This window comes from Furipterus horrens, unplaced genomic scaffold (assembly GCF_987537825.1).
Source record: "Furipterus horrens unplaced genomic scaffold, mFurHor1.1.pri manual_scaffold_9, whole genome shotgun sequence".
Taxonomy (NCBI): Eukaryota; Metazoa; Chordata; class Mammalia; order Chiroptera; family Furipteridae; genus Furipterus; species Furipterus horrens.
The window spans coordinates 51,237,801-51,264,540 of record NW_028327179.1 but is presented as its reverse complement, the minus strand read 5'-3'; the positions used below and the strand labels follow the sequence as shown (position 1 = coordinate 51,264,540).

General features: G+C 37.5%; 1 protein-coding gene across 1 annotated transcript in view; it reads right to left on the bottom strand.

The window, feature by feature from the left end:
* The window catches only part of LHFPL3 (LHFPL tetraspan subfamily member 3), a 694,186-nt gene that overhangs the window by 198,499 nt on the left and 468,947 nt on the right, over positions 1-26,740 (bottom strand). Inside the window, exon 2 of the mRNA XM_090287315.1 lies at positions 20,848-21,084. Within this exon, the coding sequence (XP_090143441.1) occupies positions 20,848-21,084 (237 nt within the window). The remainder of the gene's footprint in view (positions 1-20,847; positions 21,085-26,740) is intronic.

Genomic DNA, 26,740 nt, shown 5'->3' with positions numbered 1-26,740 from the left:
CACCCCTCCTACCTGACTGGATGAATATTTCTTCTTTAAATACCTGGTTGTTGGATTTACATACAATTCAATTTTCTAGCAGTTTGGTGTTTTTTTTATTTTGAGGTAGTTGTAACCCTTCTTATGGTTGTGCAAGAAGGTGAAGCATGTCTACCTATGCCTCCATCTTAGCAGAGGTCCTCTAAAATAACCTTATTTATGTAACATTATGAGTGAAATGTGCATTGCTGGGCAGGCCCAAGAATTTTGTTGTGTACATGAATTGTTTCTATGAAAAATACATGATGTGAGTTCCAAAACACAAACCTAGAAGTGAACTTTTGGAATGGAGCCTACTTATGCACTGAAGGTTGCCTGGATTTTTAGCAGTAGGAACTCTATAGTACTGGTCTGGCTATAGTCGTTTGCCTCAGTATCATTACATTAGAATCAAACTGTTAATCTGATCATAAATGACCTAGAGCAGTGTTGCTTCAAGGGTGATCCTCAAATCAATTGCAGCACATTTACTTGAAAGTGCTTATTAAAAATAAAGATTCTATTTGATAAAACCCATACATGTACAACACCAAGAGTGAACCCTAATGTAAACTATGGACTCCAGTTGATAATAATGGGTCAATGCTGGGTCATTGATTGTAACAAATAGACCACATTGATGTGCCATGTTAATGGTGGGGGACACTGTGTGTATAGGGGAGGGGGCACATCGGAACTCTGTACTTCCCAGTTAATTTTGCTATAAACCTAAAACTTCTCTAAAAAAAATAAAGTCTATTAATTTAAAAAAATACCAGAGCTAATCCTTAGAACTTCATTTCATTTGAAATAAGCAGCCCAGGTAAATGCCATGCTTACAGAAGTTTGATAGTTACTAACTGACAATTATTATTTTAATAATAATAACAACAACAAAAAAAAAACACTGTAGGTGTTACCTAATGGGTATGAATTAGCTAGTAAAAGAAGGTATCAGTACAGAGAGCATTAGGAGAGATAGCCAGAGGGAAAGGTGCTTTTAAACAATAGGAAAAGAGTCCCTTACGATTTATTTTAATTTCTAATAATTTTATTATTAACATTTGTTTGACACATGGACTTTATTTGCCACACTTATGATGAGAAAAATAAATATGTGTTCTAAAACCAAAACACAAGAACCTGCTACCCTAGTGGCAGTAAATTTTTATCACCCTTCAGGATCATATCTTCCTACATTTGGGAGATTTTTGTTTTTATTGCTTTTTCTGCCTGAGTAGAATCCCTTACCTCCATCATTTTTGAAGGACACCTCTCACAGACAGTTTTAAGGTTCAGGTTTTTGTCCCTCATCTGTCTAGCAATACAGTGACAAATTCTTAGCTAAGTTGAAAATAGGAACTTTGTAAGGATTGATTCACATTTCCATCAAGGGGTCATAAGCTCTTCTCGGTGATTCTCATTGAATTTACAGAGCCAGCTACCCAGTTTGAGCTCTCTGGATGGCAAATATGCAGAAATAACGCCCTCCCCCCAACACCTGTGCCCCTAATTGCAAGATATTGGTGTATGTTGGAAAATTGCTAATGAGAAAACCAAACCCAACCAACAAATTAACCCTCACCAGTTTTATTAAAAATACTTGTAAAGGTACCAGATGAAAAAATCATATTTAAACATGTAGAGGGAGCAGTTCTCTAGATCTTCATGAGGCCTCCATTATGAAGCACAGTTGCAGAAATAAAGGGAGACAATAGGGCAAAGTGGTTAGGTCATCGGCTCTGTGTGACATGAGTTGTGACATATAATAAACACTATATGTGCTTGCCAAGTAAAATTAAAGCTCTAAAAACAACAGTTGATTTGTGTCAGACATTGTAACAGTTTTCATGCATTATCTTATATTGTTTTTACAAAATCTCTATGAGGCAGGTTCTATTAATGTCCTTACAGATGAGAAGGCTGAGGCTTAGAGAGGTTTGCTCGAGTTCACAGAGCCAGCAGGTGGCACTAATCAATTTCTTAGGGCAGGCAGAGAGCTCTGTTTCCAAAAAAAGGCAGCTATGGTACTATATCAGAGAGATGACTATATAGTCTGTTAATGAATGAAACTTTACTACCTATATGTCATAGATTGATTATGTACCATTTCCTAATTATGAAAATTCAAACCGAGGTGATGTTTTTCATTTCCTCTCTTGGTCCTTCAGCTTCCCCATCTGTAAAATGAAAGTGCTTGGTAAATCCACTGATCCTCAACCCTGGCTGCATATTAGAACCTCCTGAGGAGTTTTCATACCTGGATCCACCTCACACCAACTTCATTAGACTCTCTGGGGTGGGGATCAAGCACTGGAATATTTTTTAAAGCTCTCTAGGTGATTGTGAGAAACCAAATGATTTCTGGCTCTAAATGTCCTCACTGTGTGATTATATTTCAATATTCCTTTAGCTTGATCCTCAGTGGAGATCAGAGGGATGGTCACAATCACCCCAACATTTGGAGTAATTAAACCCACCACTAAGGTTCTTACCTAGGCTGACCCCACGCCCCGCCCCCAAATAACAGTTACACATACTTTTAGAAGATTTTCTTGAAAAGGAAACTTCAAGACAGCTTTATCTGCTACCATGTACTGATCTCTATAGCACCTTTGAGCTCCACTTACCAAGGTCAGTAAAGGTTTTCTTTTTTTCTACTGCATTTCTCTCACGCGAACAGTCATGGACTGTCTGGCTCGATTTGCATTGGTACCAAATGGCAGCCTCTGGTGAAGAAATATCAAGCCAGCAGGTGGATTTGCTCTTGTGACTACTGGACTTTCCACCTTCTTTGAGACAAGGGACAGTTGTTTTAGAGTTTCTTTGGAAGCTGCCCCCTTAAGGGGGCACTGGGTTGGTTAGTCCTCCTTTCAGTGAGTGCTGTCGCCTTACCTGCCACCCAATGGGCTGTATCCACCTCCTGCCTGGGTTTCTCTCCAGTGACCAGTTTGTCTAGTGGTTTTGTCAGAACATATGTTGGGGTGGCAGACACTAACACCATAGCTGCTTTTCTCCCTGGTTGAATTGTGCCTTCAGTTCTCTTGACAACATCATCACTCTCTCTTCTGTGGCTTTTGACAGCATATTGACTTGTGGACAGCATTGTGTGTTAGTTGCCAGAATTCACATTTCTCTTCCTGATTATTCAGGTACATCATCGAAGGTGACATGGTTAGTTAAGTTAGAGAGATCATATCTACTCAGGCCAAACTGATTTTTTCCCCCACCAGATTTGAGGCCCAGATCATGCTGGGCAGTAAAGCAATAATTTAAGAAAAAATCAGTGAAATGTATAAATATAGCATTTGCAGAGTATCATTTAGCCAACTGACTGTAAAGACATGGTTCAAGGGTGATACTGTTGACAATTAAAAGTGACTTTTCCTCAAAACAGTTCCTGAAGTTTAGATTTTAAATAAGCTACTCTAAAATTAATGCCTTAGCAATACAAGAACCCCCTTCTTATCATTCCTCCTAGTCCCTACATCACACATATCTATCTACTGCATTTTTCATATCTTCACAGTTTTGTTTTCCTTTGTTTAATATTAATAATATTAACACCGCTTTTTTCCTCTACAAGCTGAGTTTTTAAAGGCTGCCTAGCAGATGAAACCTTGTATGTCAAATTGTCCTTGGGATGCAATCTTTGCTTATTATACCATCATTCTTCACTGGTGCTGGAGTAAGTCACCTATTAGGGAACAGCATTCACTCATTTTATTCAGAGGTGACTCTAACAAAGTATCGTCATGAAGCTACAGATGTCAGAAGAGGATTGAACCTCAGAAATATAACCTAGTGCCTATAATACAACATGTCTTTCCCTGAGAGACTTGGAGAAAACCCTGTCCCACTCATTTTTAAATCCCTGGTACCTATTACTAGGCTTGGAAACCTTGAGGCACACAAGAAATGTTTGGTGAGTTGGATGCCATAGTTTTACCCATTGCTTATCACACACTTAAGTGCACAGTACATTTTAGTGGCTGTTAATATAAAGACTAAGGAGGTGCAGTGATATGCCTAAAGTGTCAGTTATAGTACATTGTTCTAACATACCACTCTTTGATTCTTTTAAAATATGTGTATCTATGTGTAACATGCAGGTAAATTTATTTCCTTTGTAATCAGTAAAGCAAGGGACAAACTGCTTCATGTACAGAAGACACTAAGTAGAGACATGAATTATATATTTACACATTTTTTCCATGAAATTGATTCAATAAAAATAATAACAAATGCTCAAATAGATTAGGCATTTACTGTATTCTAGGAACTACTGTACTCAAGATAATGGGTAACACAATAGTCCTTAGAGCAAAAAATAAAATTTGTAGGATTTGAGGGGAGTTGTATTTTGTGAAGCACTAAAAGAGACAACATGTATTTCTGCAAACTTCAATACATTTTCTCAGCAGTATTTTCCCTGGCATTGTGTTCTTACCTGGCCTACCAAAGTTCAGAACAGCTATGTTTCTCCTTTGTGGGGCAAGTGAAGTGACAGGTTACATTTTCACGGTGTTTTTTAATCTCACAATGAAATCACTGAACATGTAGCAAGAATGTAAAGATACACTCTGCCAATAAATTTCTATGTATGTTAAAAAACAAATCTGAGTAGGAAAGCTGAGGCCTAAGGAGATTTAGCTAGAATGAAAATCAAGAACACTAAGATTTCACTTAGTATATGTTCTTGATAGGGCTCATGGATAAGAACCAGAGGCACTATGACGAGTAAGAGAGAAGATAGAGAGTTTCATGTTGGGAAACTAACAAGACACATGAAGAAAATACACTACTTTGGGTATAGTGATGGGGGAGAAAAAATTTTCATAGATATATTTTTTGCCTAGAATTTTAATTATGTAAATGAAAAAAAAACTAGAAATGATAGTTGTGCCCTGAAATAAAAATCAGTTTGCTTTAATGACAAAGTTTGTACTACATATTAAAATAAAAACAGTAAATTTAAAAAGACATAATCGATCACTATTAACTTCAAATACTGAGATGTATACCAATGCTCTCCAGAATGCAGAGATCTGAAATGAGACTCAGTCTTATAAAAGAAAAAAAAAAATGGCCACAGATAGTAATCTGGAAAGAAATATAATCCATAAACCTGAGCTGTGTCTTATGAAGGTCATGATACTCCCTGTTTTCAGTTCTCATGTTAAAAGGGAGGAGGCAAGAGGTGGAGGGGTGAGGGGTGGAGCTGGTAGGATTTAATCTAACTGCAAGACTTCATAAAGTTATGCTGAATTGCTAACTGAAAATTTACTGGTAGGGCTAAATGTTGAACAGCATGACTTTATTGTATAAGATTTTTAAATTTTTATTCCTTACTCCTTTCTTTTTTATTTCTAGCTTGCTTGATATTTACCTAGAGATGCTTTCTCAGGGACTGAAAAGATCACTTAAATGTCAAAATTATCTTAGCCATTGAATTAGAGTGGATAATAGAGCGTGTGACAACCATTCAAAGTCAGCACTGCCTTTGCCCTCAGTTTCTTGAATTGCATTTGACTTTAAGTCCACTAATTGGAAAAGGCTGAGAGAAAGCCACAACTTTGAGGGTATCATTCAAAATTGGGTGCAAGTTAAAGAAAGAGCTCCCTATTTCAGTGCACCATGGCACACTCATGATCTCAATGTATATTTTGTGGATAAACCAGAACCAATCTCAGAAGTTCAAATGTTCTCTGAATTGCCTCTAGGCATAGGGGTAAATTGAAGGAGACAATCTCCAGCAACACATCCATAAGTGACTCCTGTAAAGTTCTCTTCCTTCCAGTACACTTTTGTATATCTTCTCCCTCTGCTTCTTCCCCATCAGAGATGGTCCTCTGCCCTGGTTCCTTGGGTGGGTAGTAGAGAACACTGATAACATAGGTGTCTCCAGATGCCCAGCAAGATGTAGAAACTATGCTGCTTGGTAAATGTGTAACTTTATTACAGACACAATGAGTGTTTCTAAATAAGTCAATAGGTTAAGGTAGAAGAGGGAGCAGCAATGGGTGAACAGTACAAGCAGCCACATTTCAACTTAAAGGAAACAAGAAGATTCTAGGATCTATGCAACAATGGAGTGGCTCATGAGACAGAGATTAGAATAGATTCATTCATTCATTCATTCATTCAATAGCTCACTCATTGAAAATATAATTATTGAGTACCTACATACACTAGACTTTATTCCAGGCCAGCAATTTTCAATGGGTGTGCTGCAAGAATTTTTGAAACATGCAATACCTGACTATTTAGTCAGGGGCACTAACTTCCTTTCCCTTAGATTTTCAAATAAAAAAATGAAAACAGCCAACAGGATTCAGGGAAGATGGCGGTGGAGTAGGCAACAGTGTTGTCTGCTTGCTCCTATCATGGAAAGCTTGGGATACGGACAGGGAAATGAGGGAAACAGCATTGCTAGAGAGGCCTGATGACTGCTGGAGGGTGCCAGAGGACAAGTGGGGAGAGACCCAACTCTGCGGCTCACAGCAGATAGTTACAGCAGGCCCACGAATGAGAGAAAAGCAGCCACAGAAACCAGCCAGATCTCCTCACAGCCAGCTAGCAAGAAAAAATTTGAAACTCATGGAATTTTGACCAGGTGTGGATCCAGAAAAAGAAGACTGCACAAAAGGCTGAAGTGAGTAAAAACTTTCTTTTTTAAAATTTTTATTTCTATTTTATTTTATTTAAAAAAATTTTAAAATATTAATTTTAATTTTAATTTTATTTCTTATTTTTTAAAACTATCTCTTTAATATGTTTCATACCATCTCTCTCTCCCATTCTTCCTCTTAAATTCTGTTTGTTTGTTTGTTTTGTTTAGCCTCCCTTTCACACTAAATATATAGCATATAACTACTATATAAATCTAATACTATACACTTCCACTTTCTTATTTTATTCTGTATTCTTCCTTCTCTTTTCTTTAACATACAATGTAAATATCACTTATTGTCTTGCATAGCCTTGACACTACTTGCTACTATTATTACTTTATCATTCCCTCTCTCAAAAATCATCTTTTTGTCACTAAAAACAACTCTTATCTATTTCCCCTATAGTATAATAGTCCTAAACTCTCTACATTAATATTAATACTGGCTCATCTGCTGCCGATAGTGGGATAGAGGGTGGGGGATACTTTTGAGGGTGTGGGTTTCTTGCCTGGGCTGTGTGTTTACATTTTTAACAGCATCTCCACAAAAGAACTCAAGACAAGGTGGGCAGAGTGGCTCTCAATGAATTAGCCAGAGGGACGGTCCCACCAAAGAGTAACTGAAATATAACCAGACAGCATAAACAAATGACATAAAGGGTATCCCAAGAGCATCAGCCTCAGGAGATCAAAGAGACAGCACCACTGAAACCCCCAGGTCTCCTATAAAGAATCTCATACCACAAAGGCAGGAAATCAAAGCAGACAAATCCAAAAAACAAAAACAGACAAGAAGAATCCAACATGGGAAGACGAAGAAACAACCTCCCAATGAAAGAAAAAGAGGAAGACCCAGAAAGAGAGGTAGATGGAATAGACATAACCCAAATATCAGACATGGAATTCAAAATAATGGTGATGAAGAAGCTTAATGTACTTGACAATCTCAAAGATAACTATGACAAACTTCAAGGAAATTATCAGCAAATCCAAGAAAATTACAAAGACTTGCAAGGAAGCTATAGGGGACTTACAGAGAACTACACCAGCATAAAAAAGGACATAGAAACTATTAACAAAAACGAGGAAGAAATGAAGAATACAATCACTGAACTGAAAAACACAGTCAGTCGCAGTCGGCAGCCGTCCGTCTCGAGAGACGATGGTGTAGCTTCTTAAGAGTCTATCTGCACCGCCAAGAATGGCTGTGCAGTCCAACTCGGGAGTGACACGATATCTGTCTCCTCCCGTGTTGTATCGACATCTTGTGATGACGCTGGAGTGTCCTCTCCAGTGAAGCTGAAGCTACAGAGCCTGGGCAGGGTGATATGGAGGGTCTGCTGTTGCCCATGCAGCAGACCCCCCCTCTCTTCGCAGCTGAAGGATCCAAGGGAAAGACGGAGTCAATACAGCTTGGCTTCAGGTGCGCCGCAGGAGTTGCCGGTGTTGACTACAACGTCAAACTGCCTTAGGGACTCCGGCTCCGGATTTTCTGTCGGGGTTTACTCCCTTAGCCTTTCCCCTGAAGAGGTATGCCGCAAGGCAGCGGAGGTTTTTTGGAGTCAGAGTTTTCCTTCTCTGATGTAGAATCAATCAAAAGCAGGCTAAACGAAGCAGAGGACCAGATCAGTGAGTTAGAGGACAATGTAGAAAAAAATTCCCAGACAACACAACAAAATGAAAAAAGATTGAAAAAGTATGAAGAAGGGCTAAGGGAATTACAGGACAACATGAGACAAAATAATATCCAGATCATAGGAATACAAGAAGGAGAAGATGAAGAACAAGGGATAGAAAACCTGATAGAAAAAGCAATGACAGAAAATTTTCCTAACCTAATGAAAGAAAAAGTCACACAAGTCCAAGAAGCACAGAGAGTCCCAATGAAGAGGAACACCAAAAGGCCCACTCCAAGGCACATCATAATTAAAATAGTAACATTCAAAGAGAGAATTCTAAAAGCAGCAAGAGAAAAACAGCAAATAACATACGAGGGAGCTCCGTCCGATAAGGCTATTGACCGATTTCTCAACAGAAACACAACAAGCCAGAAGGGAATGATCAAAAATGTTTCAAGCATGAAAAACAAAGGCCTACAACCAAGACTACTCTACCCAGCAAGGCTCTCATTCAAAATGAAAGATGAAATAAGGAGTTTCTCGAATGAAGGAAGACTAAAAGAATACATCTCCACCAAACAAGCATTGCAAGAGATGCTAAAGGGAATGTTTTAAGAAAAAAAAAGAAAGAAAGAGGAGAGAAACACAGGTACAAAGGGAAATGAATAAATACATGTCAATAATAACCATAAATGTAAATGGATTAAGTTAAAAGACATAGGGTAATGGAATGGATAAGAAAACAGGACCCACATATTTGCTATCTACAAGAAACACACCTAAAAACAAAAGATTTACAAAAACTGAAAATAAAGGGATATAAAATAGTATTCCAAGCAAATGCACATGAAAAAAAAGCTGGGGTAGCAGTACTCATATGAGACAAAATAAACTTCAAAGCAAGGGCAATAAAAAAAGATAAAAGAGGGCATTTCATAATACTTAAGGGAACAATCCATCAAGAAGATATAACACTGATAAACATATATGCACCCAACAAAGGAGCACTCAAATATATAAAGAAAATACTAGAAGATCACAAGAAGTATATTAACAGCAACACACTCATAGTAGGTGACTTTAACACTCCATAATCAACAATAGACAGATCTTCGAAGCAAAGAAACACCAAGGATATATAGGCATGGAACAACACACTAAACCACATGGACTTCACTGATATATTTAGAATTTTAACCCCAAAGAAGCGAAATATACATTCTTTTCAAATGCACATGGGACATTTTCAAAGATAGACCACATGATAGGACACAAAACAAGTCTCAACAAATTCAAGAAAACTGAAATTATATCAAGTATCTTTTCAGACCACAATGCCTTGAAACCAGGAATCAACCTCAAAGAAAAGAAATCAAAGACATCCAAACTCATGGAGAATGAATAACATGCTATTAAATAATGAATGGGTTAACAATGACATCAAAGAAGAAATCAAGAAATTTCTGGAAACTAATGATAATGAACACACAACAGCCCAAAACTTATGGGACAGGCAAAAGCAATCCTGAGGTGGAAGGTCATAGCAATACAGGCCTACCTGAAAAGGATAGAAGAATCTCAAATAAAGCATCTAACCCTAAAGCTACAAAAACTAGAACAACAACAAACAAAACGCAAGGTAAGAAGAAGGAAGGAAATCGTCAAGATCAGAGCAGAATTAAATGACATAGAGACCAAACAAACAATTCAAAAGATAAATAAAACTAGAAGCTCATTCTTTGAAAAAATAAACAAAATTGACAAGCCTTTAGCTAGGCTCATCAAGAAAAAAAGAGAGAAGACCCAAATAAACAAAATCGGAAATGAAAAAGGAGAATTCACGACTGATATCACAGAAATACAAAGGATTGTAAGAAATTACTACAAACAACTGTATGGCAAGAAATTTGACAGCCTAGAAGAAATGGACAAATTTCTAGAAACATAACCCTTCAAAACTGAATCAAGAGGTAGAAAGTCTCAACAGACCAATAACAAAGAAAGAAATTGAAACAGTAATCAAAAATCTCCCTGAACACAAAAGCCCTGGACCGGATGGTTTCACAGGCGAATTTTATAAAACATTTAGGGAAGAATTAACTCCTACCCTCCTCAAACTATTCCAAAAAATCCAAGAAGAGGGAAAAATCCCATACTCTTTCTATGAAGCCAGTATTACCCTAATCCCAAAACCAGGTCAAGACACAACAAAAAAGAAAACTACAGGCCAATATCACTGATGAACATAGATACTAAAATTCTCAACAAAATATTGGCAAACAGAATCCAGGAATACATCAAAAATATCATACACCACGATCAAGTGGGCTTCATTCCAGGGATGCAAGGATGGTTTAATATTCGCAAATCAATAAATATAATACATCACCTAAACAAAATGAAAGACAAAAACCACATGATTATATCAATAGATGCAGAAAAAGCATTTGATAAAGTACAACACCCATTTATGATGAAAACACTCAGCAAAATGGGATTAGAGGGAGCATACCTTAACATAATTAAGGCTATATATGAGAAACTTGAAGCCAACATCATACTGAATGGACAAAAACTGAAAGCGTTCCTCCTGAGATCAGGAACAAGACAAGGATGTCCACTCTCTTCACTCCTATTCAACATAGTGTTGGAAGTCCTAACCACAGCAATCAGACAAGAAAAAGAAATAAAAGGTATCCACATTGGGAAAGAGGAAGTAAAACTGTCATTATTTGCAGATGACATGATAGTATACATAGAAAAACTTATAGATTCCACTAAAAACCTACTCAACATAATAAGCAAATTTGGCAATATAGCAGGGTACAAAGTATATATACATAAATCTAAGGCATTTCTGTATACCAACAATAAAATATCAGAGAAAGAAACAAAAAAGAAAATACCATTTACTATAGCAACAAGAAAAATAAAGTACCTAGGAGTAAACTTAACCAAAGAGATAAAAGACCTGTACTCTGAAAATTATGTAACACTGAAGAAAGAAATTAAGGAAGATACAAATAAATGGAAGCAAATACTATGTTCTTGGATGGGAAGAATCAACATCATCAAAATGTCCATACTACCCTAAGCAATTTTCAGATTTAATGCAATCCCTATTAAAATACCAATGACATGTTTCACAGACCTAGAACAAATACTCCAAAAATTTATATGGAATCAAAAAAGACCCCGAATAGCAAAAGCAATCTTGAGACAGAAGAACACAGCAGGAGGAATCACAATACCAGACATCAAATAATACTACAAAGCCACTGTGATCAAAACATTCTGGTACTGGCATAAGAACAGACATATAGATCAATGGAACAGAATAGACAGTCCAGAAATAAATCCAGGACTATACCGTCAACTAATATTTGATAAAGGAGGAAGGAACATAAAATGGAGTTAGAAGAGCCTCTTCAACAAATGGTGCTGGGAGAACTGGACAGGGACGTGCAAAAAAATAAAACTAGACCACCAACTTACACCACACATGAGAATAAACTCAAGATGGATCAAAGACTTAAATGTAAGCCGTGACACCATAAAAGTCCTTGAGGAAAACATAGGCAGGAAAATTTCAGATATCCCACGTAACAATATTTTCACGGATACATCTCCTAAGGCAAGAGAAATAAAGGAAAAAATAAACAAATGGGACTACATCAAACACTCCTCTAAGGAGGATACACACAGGGTCCATAGACACATGGAAGAATGCTCAGCATCACTAGCCATCAGAGAGATGCAGATAAAAACCACAATGAGATAACTCTTTACACCTGTCAAAATGGCCATCATCAACAAATCCATAAACAACAAGTTCTGGTGATGATGTGGAGAAATGGGAACCCTAATGCACTGTTGGTGAGAATGCAGATTGGTGCAGCCACTATGAAAACAGTATGGAATTACCTCAAAAAACTAAAAATGGAACTGGCATTTTAACCAGCTATTCTACTCCTGGGGTTATACCTGAAAAATCCTAAAACCCTAATTCAAAAGAACTTTTGCACCCCTATGTTCATAGCAGCACTGTTTACAATAGCTAAGTGCTGGAAACAGCCTAAGTGCCCATCCGTAGATGAGTGGATTAAAAAACTGTGGTACATTTACACAATGGAATACTATGCAGCAGAAAGAAAAAAGGAACTGCCATTTGTGACAACATGGATGGAACTAGAGAGAATTATGCTTAGTGAAATAAGCCAGGCAACGAAAGAAAAATACCATATGATATCACCTAATACAGGAGACTAAAGAACAACACAAATAAACTAAATAGAACAAGTAACAGAATAATAGTTATTAGGGGGGAGGGGGAGGGAGAGAAAGGGGATAAGGGAAGGGTTTAGTCAAAGAACACATATAGATGACTCATTGACATGGACAACGGGGAGGGATATGATTATGGGAGAAGGGTGGGCTGGGTGGGGGTGAGCAATGGGGGAAAATGGGACAACTGTAATTGAAAAACAAAAACAAACAAACAAACAAAAAAAAGGAAGCAGCTAAAACAACAGCCATCCAGTGTGAATGAATCAAAATTACAACCTTTTTTTGTCAGATTGACAAAAAATATATTTTTTGGTGTGTCATGAAATTTTAGTATTATTGGATGTGCATCACTAGATGAAAAAGGTTGAGAATAGCTGTTTTATGCATTAGTGAACAAAAGAGGCAAACATTCCTGCCCCTGTGGAGCTTTTCTGGGGAAAGTCAGACAAGAAGGGAAAAGAGGAAAATATATCATAGATTAGATGAGATATATGTACAATGTGTGAAATTTTAGAGACATTGGCCTGGGAACACCTCATTGAGAAGGTGACATCTGACTAAAACCTGAGAGAGGCTAGGGAGTAAGCTCTGAGGTTTTGAGGAAGAATATTTCAGGCAGAGGGAAGAACAAATGCAAAGGTCCTGAGATGTGACCATTCTTGGCATATTTGAGAAACAATATTGAAGTCAGTGTGTCTGGAGCAGAGGAAATGGAGAAAAACTGAGAAGAGATCAGAGTGACAAAGATGGAGGTAGATCTGCATGGTCTTGCAGGTGGTGGTAAAGGACTTTGGTTTTTATTCCGAGGAATGGCATAATCTCACTTACCTTAACAAGATAGCCCTGTCTGGTGTGGCTCAGCAGACTTGAGTACTGGCCTGTGAGTCAAAGGGTTGCTGGGCACATGCTTGGGTTTTGGGTCAGGTCCCCATTTTGGGGCATTGAAAGACAGTCACACATTGATGTTTCTCTCCCTCTCTTCCCCTCTCTCTAAAAATAAATAAATAAAGTCTTTAAAAAATAAAAGGACAAGATAATGCTGGCTGCTTTGTTGGGTTAGATCGAAAAGGTGCAATGATGGAACAAGTGAAACCATGTAGAAGCACCTGGCAATGACCAGAATGACAGTAGTGATGGAAGTGAGAAGTGGGAGGATTCTGAATGTGTATATTAAGGTAGAGCTGACAAGATTTTTGGGTGGGTTAGATGTGAGTTGTGAGAGAAAGAATAGAGTCCAGAATGATTCCAGTTTTGGCCTAAGCAGGTGGAAGGATAATGTCATTAACTGACATGGAGAAGATTGAGGGAGGAAGAGGCTTTATGGGAAATATCAGGAGCTTGGTTTTGGAAATGTTAAGTTTGAGATGTTAATTAGATTCTCAAAAAAGGGTATCAAGTAGACACTTGGGTATATGAGACCAGAGTTCATTGAAGAAGTTGGAAGTGGATTAAATTCTGGAGGCATTAGGGTATAAATGTTATTTAAAGCCATGGCACCAGATGAGATAACGTAGAAAGTGAGTGTAGATAGGAAGAGTGGGGAGAGAGGGAGGAATCAGCAAAGGTCTGAGACTGTGTACAAAGAGCCCCAGAGAGGCTGAAGGAAATCTAGGCAAGATCAGCTCTGGAAGTCAGCTAATGATGAAGTTTCAAGATGGGTCCAGTAATCAACTGTAAAAGGCTGCTGATACAATATAAGATTTGAAAATTGGCAATAAAATTTAGCATTAGGAGATGGGGGTAAAGTTCTTAAGACAGTGTCTGTGAAATGCTGGGGTTAAAACCTAAATACAATGACTTTATGAAGGAGCTGGGGGAGAATCATTAGCAGCAGCAAGTATGTAAAGCAAGTTTTTGAGGACCTCTATGGTCTGCTCCAACTCTTAGATTAATGTGAGCCCTTCTGAAAAGTCATCAGGATATATTCAGTATTTTAGAGGCACATTGTGAGATGCTTTGATGTCCCCAAGGACTTTGTTCAACACAAATCCCATTGGGAAATGACAGTTCACTAAGGCCTTAATAAAGTTTTAATTCAAAGCACTTGAAGATACTTTTGTCTGACCTTCCTGATCTTACTTCGCTAGGTTTTTTTTTTTTAGTTAGTTTTTTTTATTGAAATATAATTGACATATAACATTATATTAGTTTCAGGTATACAATATAATTATTTGATGTTTGTATATGTTGATATCACATCACTTCACATAGTTACACATTTTTTATCTTGTGAGAAGAACTTGTAAAATGTAGTTTCATGTTAATTTTCAACTTTACAATATAGCACTGTTAATTATTTATTTTATAACTAGAAGTTTGTTCCTTTTGACCACCTTCACTGATTCCCTGGCCCCACCCTGCTCCCAGCCTTTGGCAATCACCAATCTGTTCTCTGTATTTCACCAAGTTTTTATAAAGTTACACAGTCAAGTAAGAGAATCAGTTTTATAGGCTATTCCCCATTCTTAAGTGTATTACAATTTTGATTAAATAACATTATCTATAAGCTACCAAATGAAAGTAAGACAAAACTTTTCACTTGCTATAGAGCTGATTGTTCAAGATGAAAGCAATAGAATCAGCATCTATTAAGAAGTAATTATGTTGTGTAATTTAAAGAATTTGAAGTTTCAAATAAGAGGATTTGTGTTTGAGCCCTGGATCCATTCCTTTCTACCAGGAAAAATTTAGATCAGATATTTAATTTTTATGAATCTCAAAAATTAGAATGATAATAACTATCTCATAGGATGATTGCTAAGATTCAATAAATGTTTTATGGGAAAATGATTAATAATAAGTAAACCTATACATACATTGCTTATATATTGCTTCCACATACATGCTTTTGTTGGATTCTTCCAACCTTATGGAGGAGGCAGGACTGGCTATAATTATTCTTTTCATTTTAAAGACTGTGAAACTGAGGCTCTGAGAAGTTAACGGACTTGCTCAGAGTTACATGACTAATATGTGCCAGAGTTGAGACCAAAAACAAAGTTTTTACCTCTGACCTGGGGCTCTGTTCACTGTCAAGATGTCCACATGGGCCAGTTTCTAAATTTGACTCATTCTACTCTTGGTGATGTGAACATATGGGGTGTGATAACATTGTTCAATGGGCAGGTATATGGTTGAGGAGAAACACTGCACATCCTTCCCTTGACCTTTCTCTCCCTTCTCTAGTCACTCATGCATTGCTAAGAAGTCCCTGAAAAAGCCTTTAGTGTGTTCCCTGCTCCAAGGGCAGGAGCTCTTACCACCTTGAAGCGTCTTGAAAGGACACCTTTTAGTGTATTTTCAGAACTGAATATTGTGTTGCTGGAAGAAACCTCAGGTGCCATTTAGACAAGCCAGCATTTTACAGATGAGGAAGCTTAATTCTGGAACTATTAAGATGTGGGTGCAAGGCTCCTCAGGTCATGCCAGAGACAGCACTGGCTCTGGGCAGTGTGCTCTTCCCACTACACCATGCTGCTGCTCACAGTGTGGCCATGGCATGGCATGGCACCTTAAGTCAAAATTCTGAAGCCTTTCTCAACTAGTTAAAATAAATGTATTCTAACTCCCTTTATTATAGCATTAAGAGGAACTTAAGCCACTTAATAAATAAATGGTAGCTGGAGTCACCTCTTGATGGATAATCATGTTTTCTCATTTGCAGTGTAAGTACTAGAAGACAAAGTGACTTTAAAACTGCTCGTGAAAGGACCCAATTATCTGACAAGCAATTCCAAAGACCATATAAATAAATGGAGAAATGGACCTCTTTATGAATGGTGTCTGACAAGGTAAGAGATATTTGTGGCACAGAAGACATACCAAATGTAATTATTTATCCTTTCACAACTAATGAAAGAAATAAAAAATGAAGCTTTCATTTCCAATCCTTTTTATCTGGATGAAACTTTAATTTTACATAATTAAATTGACTTCACAGTTCAGTGTGTTAAAATATGCAATTAAGAAGCATATCAGGGTTAAGTGCCTACTGTTGTTGGCTCATTTAGAAATCATGCTGCTGAACTTCCAAACAAGAATGAACACACCTGCCTGTCTGCTATTTTCCCCAGAGCCAGACACAGCACACAGACTGCAGGCCTGGCTCCCCAGATTCAGAGCAGTCAGTTGAGTTTTCTGGTATGTGCCAGCTCCAGCATAAAGTTATCTGGATATTGAGAAAGTTTTCACTTCTCTTTGTGGTTTAAAAAAAATCCTTACCCAAGGACAGAGAGGAAGGGAGGGAGAGAGGAGTGAGAGAGAAAGAGATTGGTTGTCTACCATATGTGCCCTGACTGGAGATGGAACCCACAACCTAGGTATGTGCTCTGACTGGGAATCAAACCCACAACATTTTTGGTGTAGGGGATGATGCTCCAACCAACTGAGCCATCCAGTCAGGGCTCAATGGGGCTTTTTTCCCCCTTTTATCTTTTTTAATGAAAAAAACATTCTGGGACTTTGAAGGAGCATCATAGATTAACTTTATGTCTTAAGGAGGTTCCTTCTAAAACAGCAATTGCACCATCAAAGTTGTTGCCATCAGTTTGTTATATGTTAAAACTCATTTACTCCTATATTGCCATTTTGCAATTTATGATACATTTCAGCTAAAGACATCTTTTAATTTATCTTTACACTTCTGGAAAGGGGGGTGTTGAAAGGAGACAATGAAATGGGATTGGGGTGAGTTCCCTGTAAATTTATCTTAAAAGGCAGTGGTCTATGCAGGTGAAGTCATTCACTTGTGTACCTTCCCCACTTGTCTTCCCTTTGAATAGCACCTTTGTGATGGTTGCTTGTGTCTCAGCAGCATCCTATATTCCCTTTCATTTTAAGACTTTGTGAGTGGAATATAATTCAAATAGACCTGAGTTCTCTTCCCTTATTCAATATATTCTAGAATTCATATAACAGTGATTTTTGTTTTGTCCATTGGGGTGGTGGTTGGGAAGGATTCATGGATCTAGGCAATATCCTTATAATGCTACATGGAAAATCTGAACCCATTTGGTGGCTTTTCCAGATAAACAGGAGAAGTGTGTTACTAGATTAATTACAAAACCACAAAAAAATATATGACCATGGCATGGGATTACTTAAGACAAATTTCTTCAAATCGGGAGCATATTCTATATTTGCAGGTTTATTCTCTCTATAATGCTTTTGTTATTTTTCATAGGATGTATGCTGTGAGGATGATCAACAGACCATAAGACTGGAAGACTATAAAAAATATTACAGTGTGTATAGTGATATAATGTAAATAAGAATATATGAACGTTTTACTCTTTTGAGTCAAAGCTTAAGATATGGTATTATCTGCTCCCATGATATCAGAAGGCATAACAGAGTTACAAAATTCTTTTAAAATTTCATGAGTTAGATTTGCCTCTGTCTCATTGCCTTGCCCTTGACTCCAAAAGGATCTTGATGACCAAGGGATATTTTGGTAATTTTATCATAAAAAAAATTAATAGTGAAAAAGATGTTGTAATAAGTGACAAGCTATATTAATATATCCATGCAAATTACAAATGCACCCATTTATAATCAGTGTCATAATTACAAATTATTCTTATCAGTTATTTCTTCCCTTATATTCTACAGAACATTAATGGTATTTAGTTTTGGTTATTGCATGCACTTGGAAGCCATCAAACCACTATTTAGTGAAACTATGTTCATACATAAATATACAAAACCACTGGTCAATCCTCCCTCAAACAACATAACTTTGGAAGTTTCAACATTGGACAAGTGTTTAAATAATACCAAACAATAAATGCTACTTTGCACAGCAACTGTAAATCTTGTACTATTTCTCAGAAACATGCAGGTTTGATTTTCTACAAGGCTTAGGATCCTGGTCTCCTTTCATACAGACCCTGTTGTGTGAAGATCTGAACTGCCTGCAGTAGGGCTGTTAATACCTTCTCAGAGTTACAGATAAAGGAATTTCCATTGTGAAATAAAAATGTGGTACAATTGAAATGCTTCATCAATATGGCCTGTTTCTCTCTTCTACTTTACTTAATCTGATTTGATATAATCTGCTACTGATTTTAGTCCTTCTGAACCAGATGGAATAAATACTGGATACATGCAAATGTAATATATGTAAATGGAGAAGATGATGAACACTGAAAAATCATACACTGTCTCTAAACCTTATATTGATCTCTTACCTTTCTTTCCTAACTAACAACACTTTTACTAAGGTGTTTCAAATGCACCATTGAGTGGAAAATGATGCTTTCTTTAATGAAAGCCTGGACAGAAAGGATCAGACATCAACATTTAACTGTGTCAACCATAAAAATATAATCCCTTTTGAAAACTGTTGCATGTTATACTATAATCCTAGTTATTCCTTTCTAAAGCATGAATTCAGAATTGTTATTGCTCGTATATGTGGATAGGAGTTAGAATTCCCAACTGCCAAGCAAAAATCTTCCTGTTTTTTTTTTTTCCTTTTTAAATTTAAATGATGTCTGGAAAGTTAAAGATTCTTGATATAAATTTGAGTTGTACAGTGAATAAATAGTATTCTGATCCATTACTGGGTAGTGGTGGAAATCAAGAGTTTGTACAACAAAATGGCATTTTATTTAATTTATTCTTTAAAGAAAGGCAACTTATTCTAATATTGAGCTATCCTTATTAACTTTGAAGTGATGTTACCAGACAGAGACCTGTATACATCCCATGAGCCACAAAGACAACAGACAAGGGCACCAATTAATGAGTGCAGGTGAAAGCACTTTAAATTTGTAACATGCTTTATAAAGTATAATAATTAACTTCATATTATCATTTTTACTTAGGAAGTAGCTGTATTTTTAGGAAGTATCAGTACTACCTCCCCATGAAATAATTACTTGATAGAACCAAGTAAACTAATATATGTTCTGTCTATAAATCAGGAAGATAAAGGGTTTGTGGATGAACTTGCTGCTTTCCCAGGCGTCTCAATTTTCTCTTTTTATAGTTCATACGTTATAAGGGATTGTTATTTTTTATTGTTAAAATAATTAATCATTTATTTATTTAAAAAAAAGAAGAATATATGAAAGGGTGAAGCGGGAGAGCTTGTATGTACAACCCATGGGCATGGACTTGGGGTGGGGGTTGTTAGGGCAGGGGGGGTTCTGGGTGGAGGGGAGCAAAGGGGAAAAATTGTAACTATCGTAACAATATAATCAATAAAATATACTTATAAAAAACAGTGATGGTCTAAATTTAAAACTTTCTACACTAGCATTACATGAGCCATTCATGTAGATACTAATATATGCTTATATTGAGGCTTGTTGAAGCAGTGAACAGTTTCTGAAGTTAGCAACTATTTGAAATGAATGAAATCTCATAATTCAAGGATGGATTTAGTTCCCAATTAGGAATAAAAGCTAGAAGAAGGAGTCACTCAGTTGAAGGTATTTATATAAGTTTAAAGTATTAAAAATAATATAAAGATAAAACAGTTAAACAAATCTAAACTTATAAAGATAGTAAATTCTATCCCAAGAAATTGCTTTAGAAATATGGAAAGAAAATGAGGTTTATCTTGAATAATGACTTGCTTCTGTATTGGCCTATTGTAATATTTCTGTATCATTCACTAGTCAATGTACTGTTTTATATCCTAGTTTCTTTGTTTTTCAGAAGGCATTTTCTTTTTGAAGAGAAATCTGAGGACTTTTGACTACCCAGATAACACATTTAAAATTCAACTAATTAGGTAATTACTGAAATCTCTAACTATAACTATTTGGGGCCAGTATCACTATCTTTTTATGAGAGAATGAATCTGAATTCAAATAAAATTATTGTGAACAATTTAATAAAGACAGTTTAGATAGTTTTCTGAGGTGCCCCTGGCATTTATTTCAACCTGGACAATAGCGGAATACTAGAGAGGAAACACTCTGCATTTAGTCAAATAGACCAAAAAAAAAAAAAAAATAAGGAAAGAAAGAATAATTTGTATTAATAGCTACTGGAAAGAAAGCAAAGAAGAAACTGGAAAAAATGTATTTAAATAATAATGGACTCAGCCTCAGAAAGATAAGTATAAAAATATAATATTTTGATGGTGTGAACTTCTTAAGTCTGGGGGAAACTAGATAGCATTAAAAGATGCAGCAAATTAGATCCACAGGGGAAGCACTGGTGCTTGATGGGAAAGAATGGAGAGTATTATTTTTTGCGCTTAGACATCCAGGTAAGTGTTCCCCAAAGCAATCTTACCTTTGTTTTCTGCCTTTAGTTCCTCTGCCATCAAGCTGTCTTGTCGATTACCAAGCACAAATGCCAGAAATGAGAGGATCAGGGCATCCAAAATCCCAATAATAGCCAGGATGTATGCCCAGCGAACTGAACAAGCCCCGAGGGTGTACTTGTCCGTCTTTTCTCCACACATTTGTTTTACTTCATCTGAATCCCAGCCATCAGGGAAAATCATACAGCCAAGCACAAGGCAGGCAGCTGAGAGATAGGGCACAAAACAAAAAGAAAAAAAAGTTACAATAAATTTTATTTTAGGAAATAGCAGTGATTTGACTGCTTCAAATTCTTAACTTAAAGAATAGCAAATCTCATGGTCTATACTACCTGGAATGATACCCCCCCTCCCACTTTAACTTAAAAGCAGTCCAGTACTCTGCAGGAGTTATAGGAATACACTTCACAGTGAGCCTGAGCATTCTGAAAGAAGTGAGGGTATATTGATCTATAATACTAAAAAAATTTAAAAAAAAAAGAATTTTGGTGTGCATTTGTTGGAAGGCTTCCATTGAAAATAGGAATTATACACATAAGAAATCATAACACTGTAGAATGGCTACATAGGGGAACAATTTATTTTTTAAATTTCATTTTTTGATTTTTCAATTACAGTTGTCCTATTTTTCCCCCATTGCTCCCCCCCCCCCCAGCTCACCCCTTCTCCCACAATCATATCCATAGAGGAACAATTTTTAACATAATTCCTGTTGAGTTTGATGTTTCAGCTGTTTTAGACTTAAATAGGCATGCCGATTTCAAAACTGCAGTTAGTTTTCCTTTACCACATCAAACTTTTTCACTACAGCTTATCTGAATGCGACAACTCTCGGCTGGATTGAACCTGGATTGAGGGAAGCACTAGTGCTCTCCTATTGGCTGAGAGCAAACCCCCCTCTATTGGGGAGGGGTGGGGGATGACCTTGGAGACCAGCGACAGGTTCATACTTGTCTAAGCTATTCAGTTACGCATGAGACAGTGTGGTGAGAGGATGTGTGTCACTCTATATAGTGAATTGTATTCCAAAGTGTAGTCCAAGATCTTGTCTTTATATAAGGAGTTAGCAGAATTTACTTTTTTAAAAAATATACTTTATTGATTATGCTGTTACAGTTGTCCCAACTTTTCCCTTTATTCCCCTCTACCCAGTGACCCCCCTCCCTCCAGTTGTCCCCCCAAAGTCCATGCCTATTAGTAGTGCATATAGTTCTTCTCAGCATCTTCCTGTCTGCTACATTCCCTCCTACTATGCTTCTTAATTCCTGTACCATTTCCCTCCCTTTCCCCCTTCCCCCTCCCTTCTGACCTCCCCCTGAAATGTTCCCCATACCTATAATTCTTTTCCCACTCTTGTTGCCTACTTAGTTTGCCTTTGTTTTGGTTCCCTAGCTTCTGTTGTTGGTTGTTGTGATACAGTTTTCATTTTAATGTTCATAGTTTTGATCTTTCTCCTAAACAAGTCCCTTTAACATTTCATATACAGTGGTTTGGATCTGATGAACTCCTTCAGGTTTACTTTGTCCTGAAAGCACTTTCTCTGCCCTTCTATTCTGAATGACAGCTTCACTGGATAGAGTAATCGTGGTTGTAGGTTTTTGCTTTTCATTAATTTGAATATTTCTTGCCAGTCTCTTCTTGCCTGCAGTTTCTATTGAGAAATCAGCTGAGAATCTTATTGGGACCCTTTTGTACATAATTCTCTTCTCTCTTGCTGCTTTTAAGATTTTCTCTTTATCCTTAATTTTTGACATTTTGATTGTAATGTGTCTTGGTGTGGTTCTCCCTGGGTCCAGTTTTTTGGAACTCTCTGTGCTTCCTGGACTTGTAAGTCTATTTTCTTCCCCAAATTAGGGAAGTTCTGCTTCATTATTTTTTCACATAATTTTTCAATTTCTAGCTCTTTTTCTTCACCTTCTGGCAACCGTATGATTTGGATGTTGGCCTGCTTATAGCTGTCCCATAGGTTTCTGAGCCTCTCCTCATTTTCCTCACTTTTTATTTCCTCTTTCTGCACTGGTCAACTGTTTGTTCCTTCCCTATGTTCAGATTTGTTAATTTGATCCCTGGTTTTCTTTCCCTCACAACTAGTTTTGTATGTGTTTTTGTTCATTTCAGCAGGACTAGCCTTCATCCCTTCCACATCTTGTTTAAGATCTACTGTTAGGTCTGTAAGCATTTTTATAACCAAAGCTCTGAACTGTGCCTCAGAAAAATTTCCTATCTGCTACTTCATTAGATTAGATATTTGCTGTCTTGTCAGCTGTGTCACCGGGACCTCTATCATGATCTGTGCCATCCTAACAGTTTTGTGTTTACCTTTGCTTTCTGGGCGGGGCTGTCACATCTCCTACGCTGTAGGTGGTGGAGCCCCATGTACTCGTCACAACCAGGCGACCCTTCTCACTACACTGTGGCATTTTCTGTAGGGGTGGGGGTCCATGATGGATTCCTGCCATTCACTCTTCACTGAGAGACCGGGAGCCTCCTCCTCCATCCCCACTCCCTCCGGGCACCACAGTCCAAGGCAATGGGGGTCTGCCTTCCCCGGTGTTGGAATCGCAAGCAGATGGGTCTGATCTGCAGCCAGGGGTGCTGTCCAGGCGCTTCTCACTTCTCCTTAAATATGGGTGTCTGTGCTTACCGCTGTCCCACCACCCTCGCCGCTTCTGCCGCTGCTGCCAGTACAGCTTGACCTCTCCACCCTGGCTTCACCCCTCCTACCCGTATGGACGAGCACCACTTCTTTAAAACTTCATATGTTGGACTTCCATTTATTTTTTCGAGCTTCTGGTTATTTCTGATTTTGTGGTAGTTGTATTCCTCCTTAGTTGTGGAGGAGATGGAGAGTATCACCTAGGTCTCTATCTTGATTGGAAGTCTCCTGTGTGTGTTTGCCTCTGTGTCTTAGGTAGAGCTATTGCTCATGTTACATTGTAAGGGGCAGAGCTTTAGGGATTCATCAGTACAGGACAACCTGTTTCATCACCTTGTGGTGCTGTGGAGGGGTCTGAGAAGAAACAATGCCACTTGCCCAGCACTTGCCCCTTTTCCAGGCACTTCTCCCACTTCTGTATGCGACTGGTGCCCCTAATAGCTATTGCCCTGCCTGTCATTCCCAGAGTGGATGGGTCTGCAGACATTGTAGAACTGTGGGGGCCCTTTAAACAAGTGGAGGAATTGGGAATTCCAAGCTATAATGTAACTGAATGGTGACTGTTCATTGTTAACTCAAAGGGGAGATTGAAGTGTGTCCTCCTCCACAATGGCAATTTATTTGGTGCAGTCCCAATTGGCCATTCAGTTTGTTTTTGTGAAAAATATGAAGACATAAAGAGAGTCATTGATCTGTTGCAATATTACAAGCACATCTGGATCACCTGTGTTGACCTTAAAATGGTCTGCTTCCTTCTTGGTCAACAACGCAGATACACCAAGTATCCCTGTTTTCTGTGTATGTGGGACAGCAGAGCTTGTGAGAGGCATTGGGTGGAGTCAAATTGGCCTCCAAGATCTGACCTCAAACCTGGTGATCCAAACATTCTACATGAGCCACTTGTTGACAGAAAGAACATTATATTTCTACCTCTGCACAAAAAACTGGGTCTCATGAAGCACTTTGTTAAAGCTTTGCCAACTAAAGGAGACTGTTTCAAGTATCTCATTTTGGCATTTCCTAGCCTGTTGTTTGAAAAGAAAAAATACCTTAATATGTATGTTTTGTAGCAGAACTTAACTACTTGTACACAATTTGACTTACCGTAACAATATATAGGCTTTATATCAATAAAATAACTCTAAATAAACAGTATGTTCAGGTAATTTTTTTCTTCATTTTCCTTTGTATGTACATTTTGTATGATTTTTGGGACAAAGCGAGGGTATTCTGTACCTTAAAAACTTGATGTGATAGAGAAAAACTGGGGTTATTTTTTGGAGTTAGGTGCCAAAAGTTAGTCAAAAACAAGTGTCAGATCTAACTCAATGAAAGTTATGTTCCCCATAATTTCAATGCTGGCTTGGAAGAGCTATGACATAAGCCATATAGGGAGTAGGATAACATGGAAAATACCAGAGGGTATACAGACTTTGAGTCACATCAAAATATAATTTCATATTGTGATCTCCTACACACACACACGCACACTGAAAAGTTTCTTGAAACTGTACTTTCCATATGCAATTTACTCTGATATTTTTTTCATCTATTCTCTGTTCTATTTCATTTTTAAAAGGTTCAGAAACACTATGACATGGTGTGGTACCACAGAACTTTTATAAAAATTCAGAAATTTAATGGGAATACTAATATTCTATTTTTCAACTATCACTGTGGGAATCATATGAATGCTTTAAAAAATAAGAATATGTTATTTTGAAGATTAAAGAAAATGAGTGGTTATTGTTGCCAGTCTCTTTATATTTATTTGAATTATTTAGGTGTAAATGATGATATTTTAGGTTTCTAAGAGCTTTTTGCACAGGTGGATTCATTCATTAATCCCTAATTCATTTACTCATTAATTCAACAACTACTTATTGAGTATCTCCTATAGTGTCATTGACATTTCCCTACTTGAAGTCTTAATTATTTTTCAAAGAGAACCCTAACTTCCCTTAGCCTTCAGTTTGCCTTCATTCTAATCCAAATTACACATTACCACTTAGACCATCATAGTCAGAACCTTTTGCAGGCTCCACAGTGGTATTGAAGAATGCTCAGATACCTTAGTCAGGAATTCAAAGGCCCCATAATCCAGCCCACACTTACTTTTCCCATCCCTATCCCCTTTATATTCTTCACTTCACTTGGGCTTAACTAAATATGACTCTGTTCACACTGTTCACATGCTGCTAAGTTTTTGAATCTCTTTATTTTCTCTTCTGCCTGGAGTATTTCCCACTATTGTCCTTAAATATTTACTCTTAAAATCTTTTAACATTCTTATCAAATGCAGCAACCCCCATAAGGCAAGCCATCTCAAATATTCAATCTAGAATATTGCTAAATTGGTTCTGGTACCAATTCTGATGTGTGTATGGGATTTCCCAACCACCCCAACAAACAATACTCAGACACCAATTGGATGTCCTATAATTCAACTGAATTCTGACACTCTCTACTTGAAGATAGCACCAGATTACACAGATTAAGGCTTCAGTCCTATCGACTGCCCCCCCATTTGGTGCCAGTTTCAAGCCCAGATATTACCTGTGCTTCTGACACTTAGCTACAAATTGGAGGGTCCAATGACTCCTCCAACTCAGGAAGTCAATTGGAAATCTACGTCATTACCTGTACTTCTGACCAACTGGCTAAGTCAGAGGTTCCCAAGATGCCCTTTTCCAGTTCAGTTAATTTGCTAGGGCAGTTTATAGAATGCAGGGAAACATTTTACTTACTAAATTACTAGTTTATTACAAAAGTATCAGTATAACTTAAAAACAATCAGAGTCAAGAGATGCATAGGGGCAGGATGTGGGAAAAGGAGCAGAGACACCATGTCTTCTCCCACTCTTCCAGCACCTCCACGTGTTCATCAGTCTGAAAGCTCTTCAAACTCCACCCTTCGGGGCTTTTACAGAGGCTCCAGCAGCATGATTAATTGAATCATTGCCTATCGGCCAGTGATTCAACCTCCAGCCCTTCCCCACTTCAGAGAGGTCAAGGGGATGGGAATAAAAGTTCCAACCCTCTAGTCACATGGTTGGTTTTCCTGGCAACCACACTCCATCCTCAGGTGAGTTTCAAAAGTCACATTATTAACAAAACAAGAGACATCTTTATAGCTCTCACACTTAAGAAATTCCAGAAAGAAGGGGAAGGGTCTAGTCAAGGAACTAGTATAAATGATCCATGGA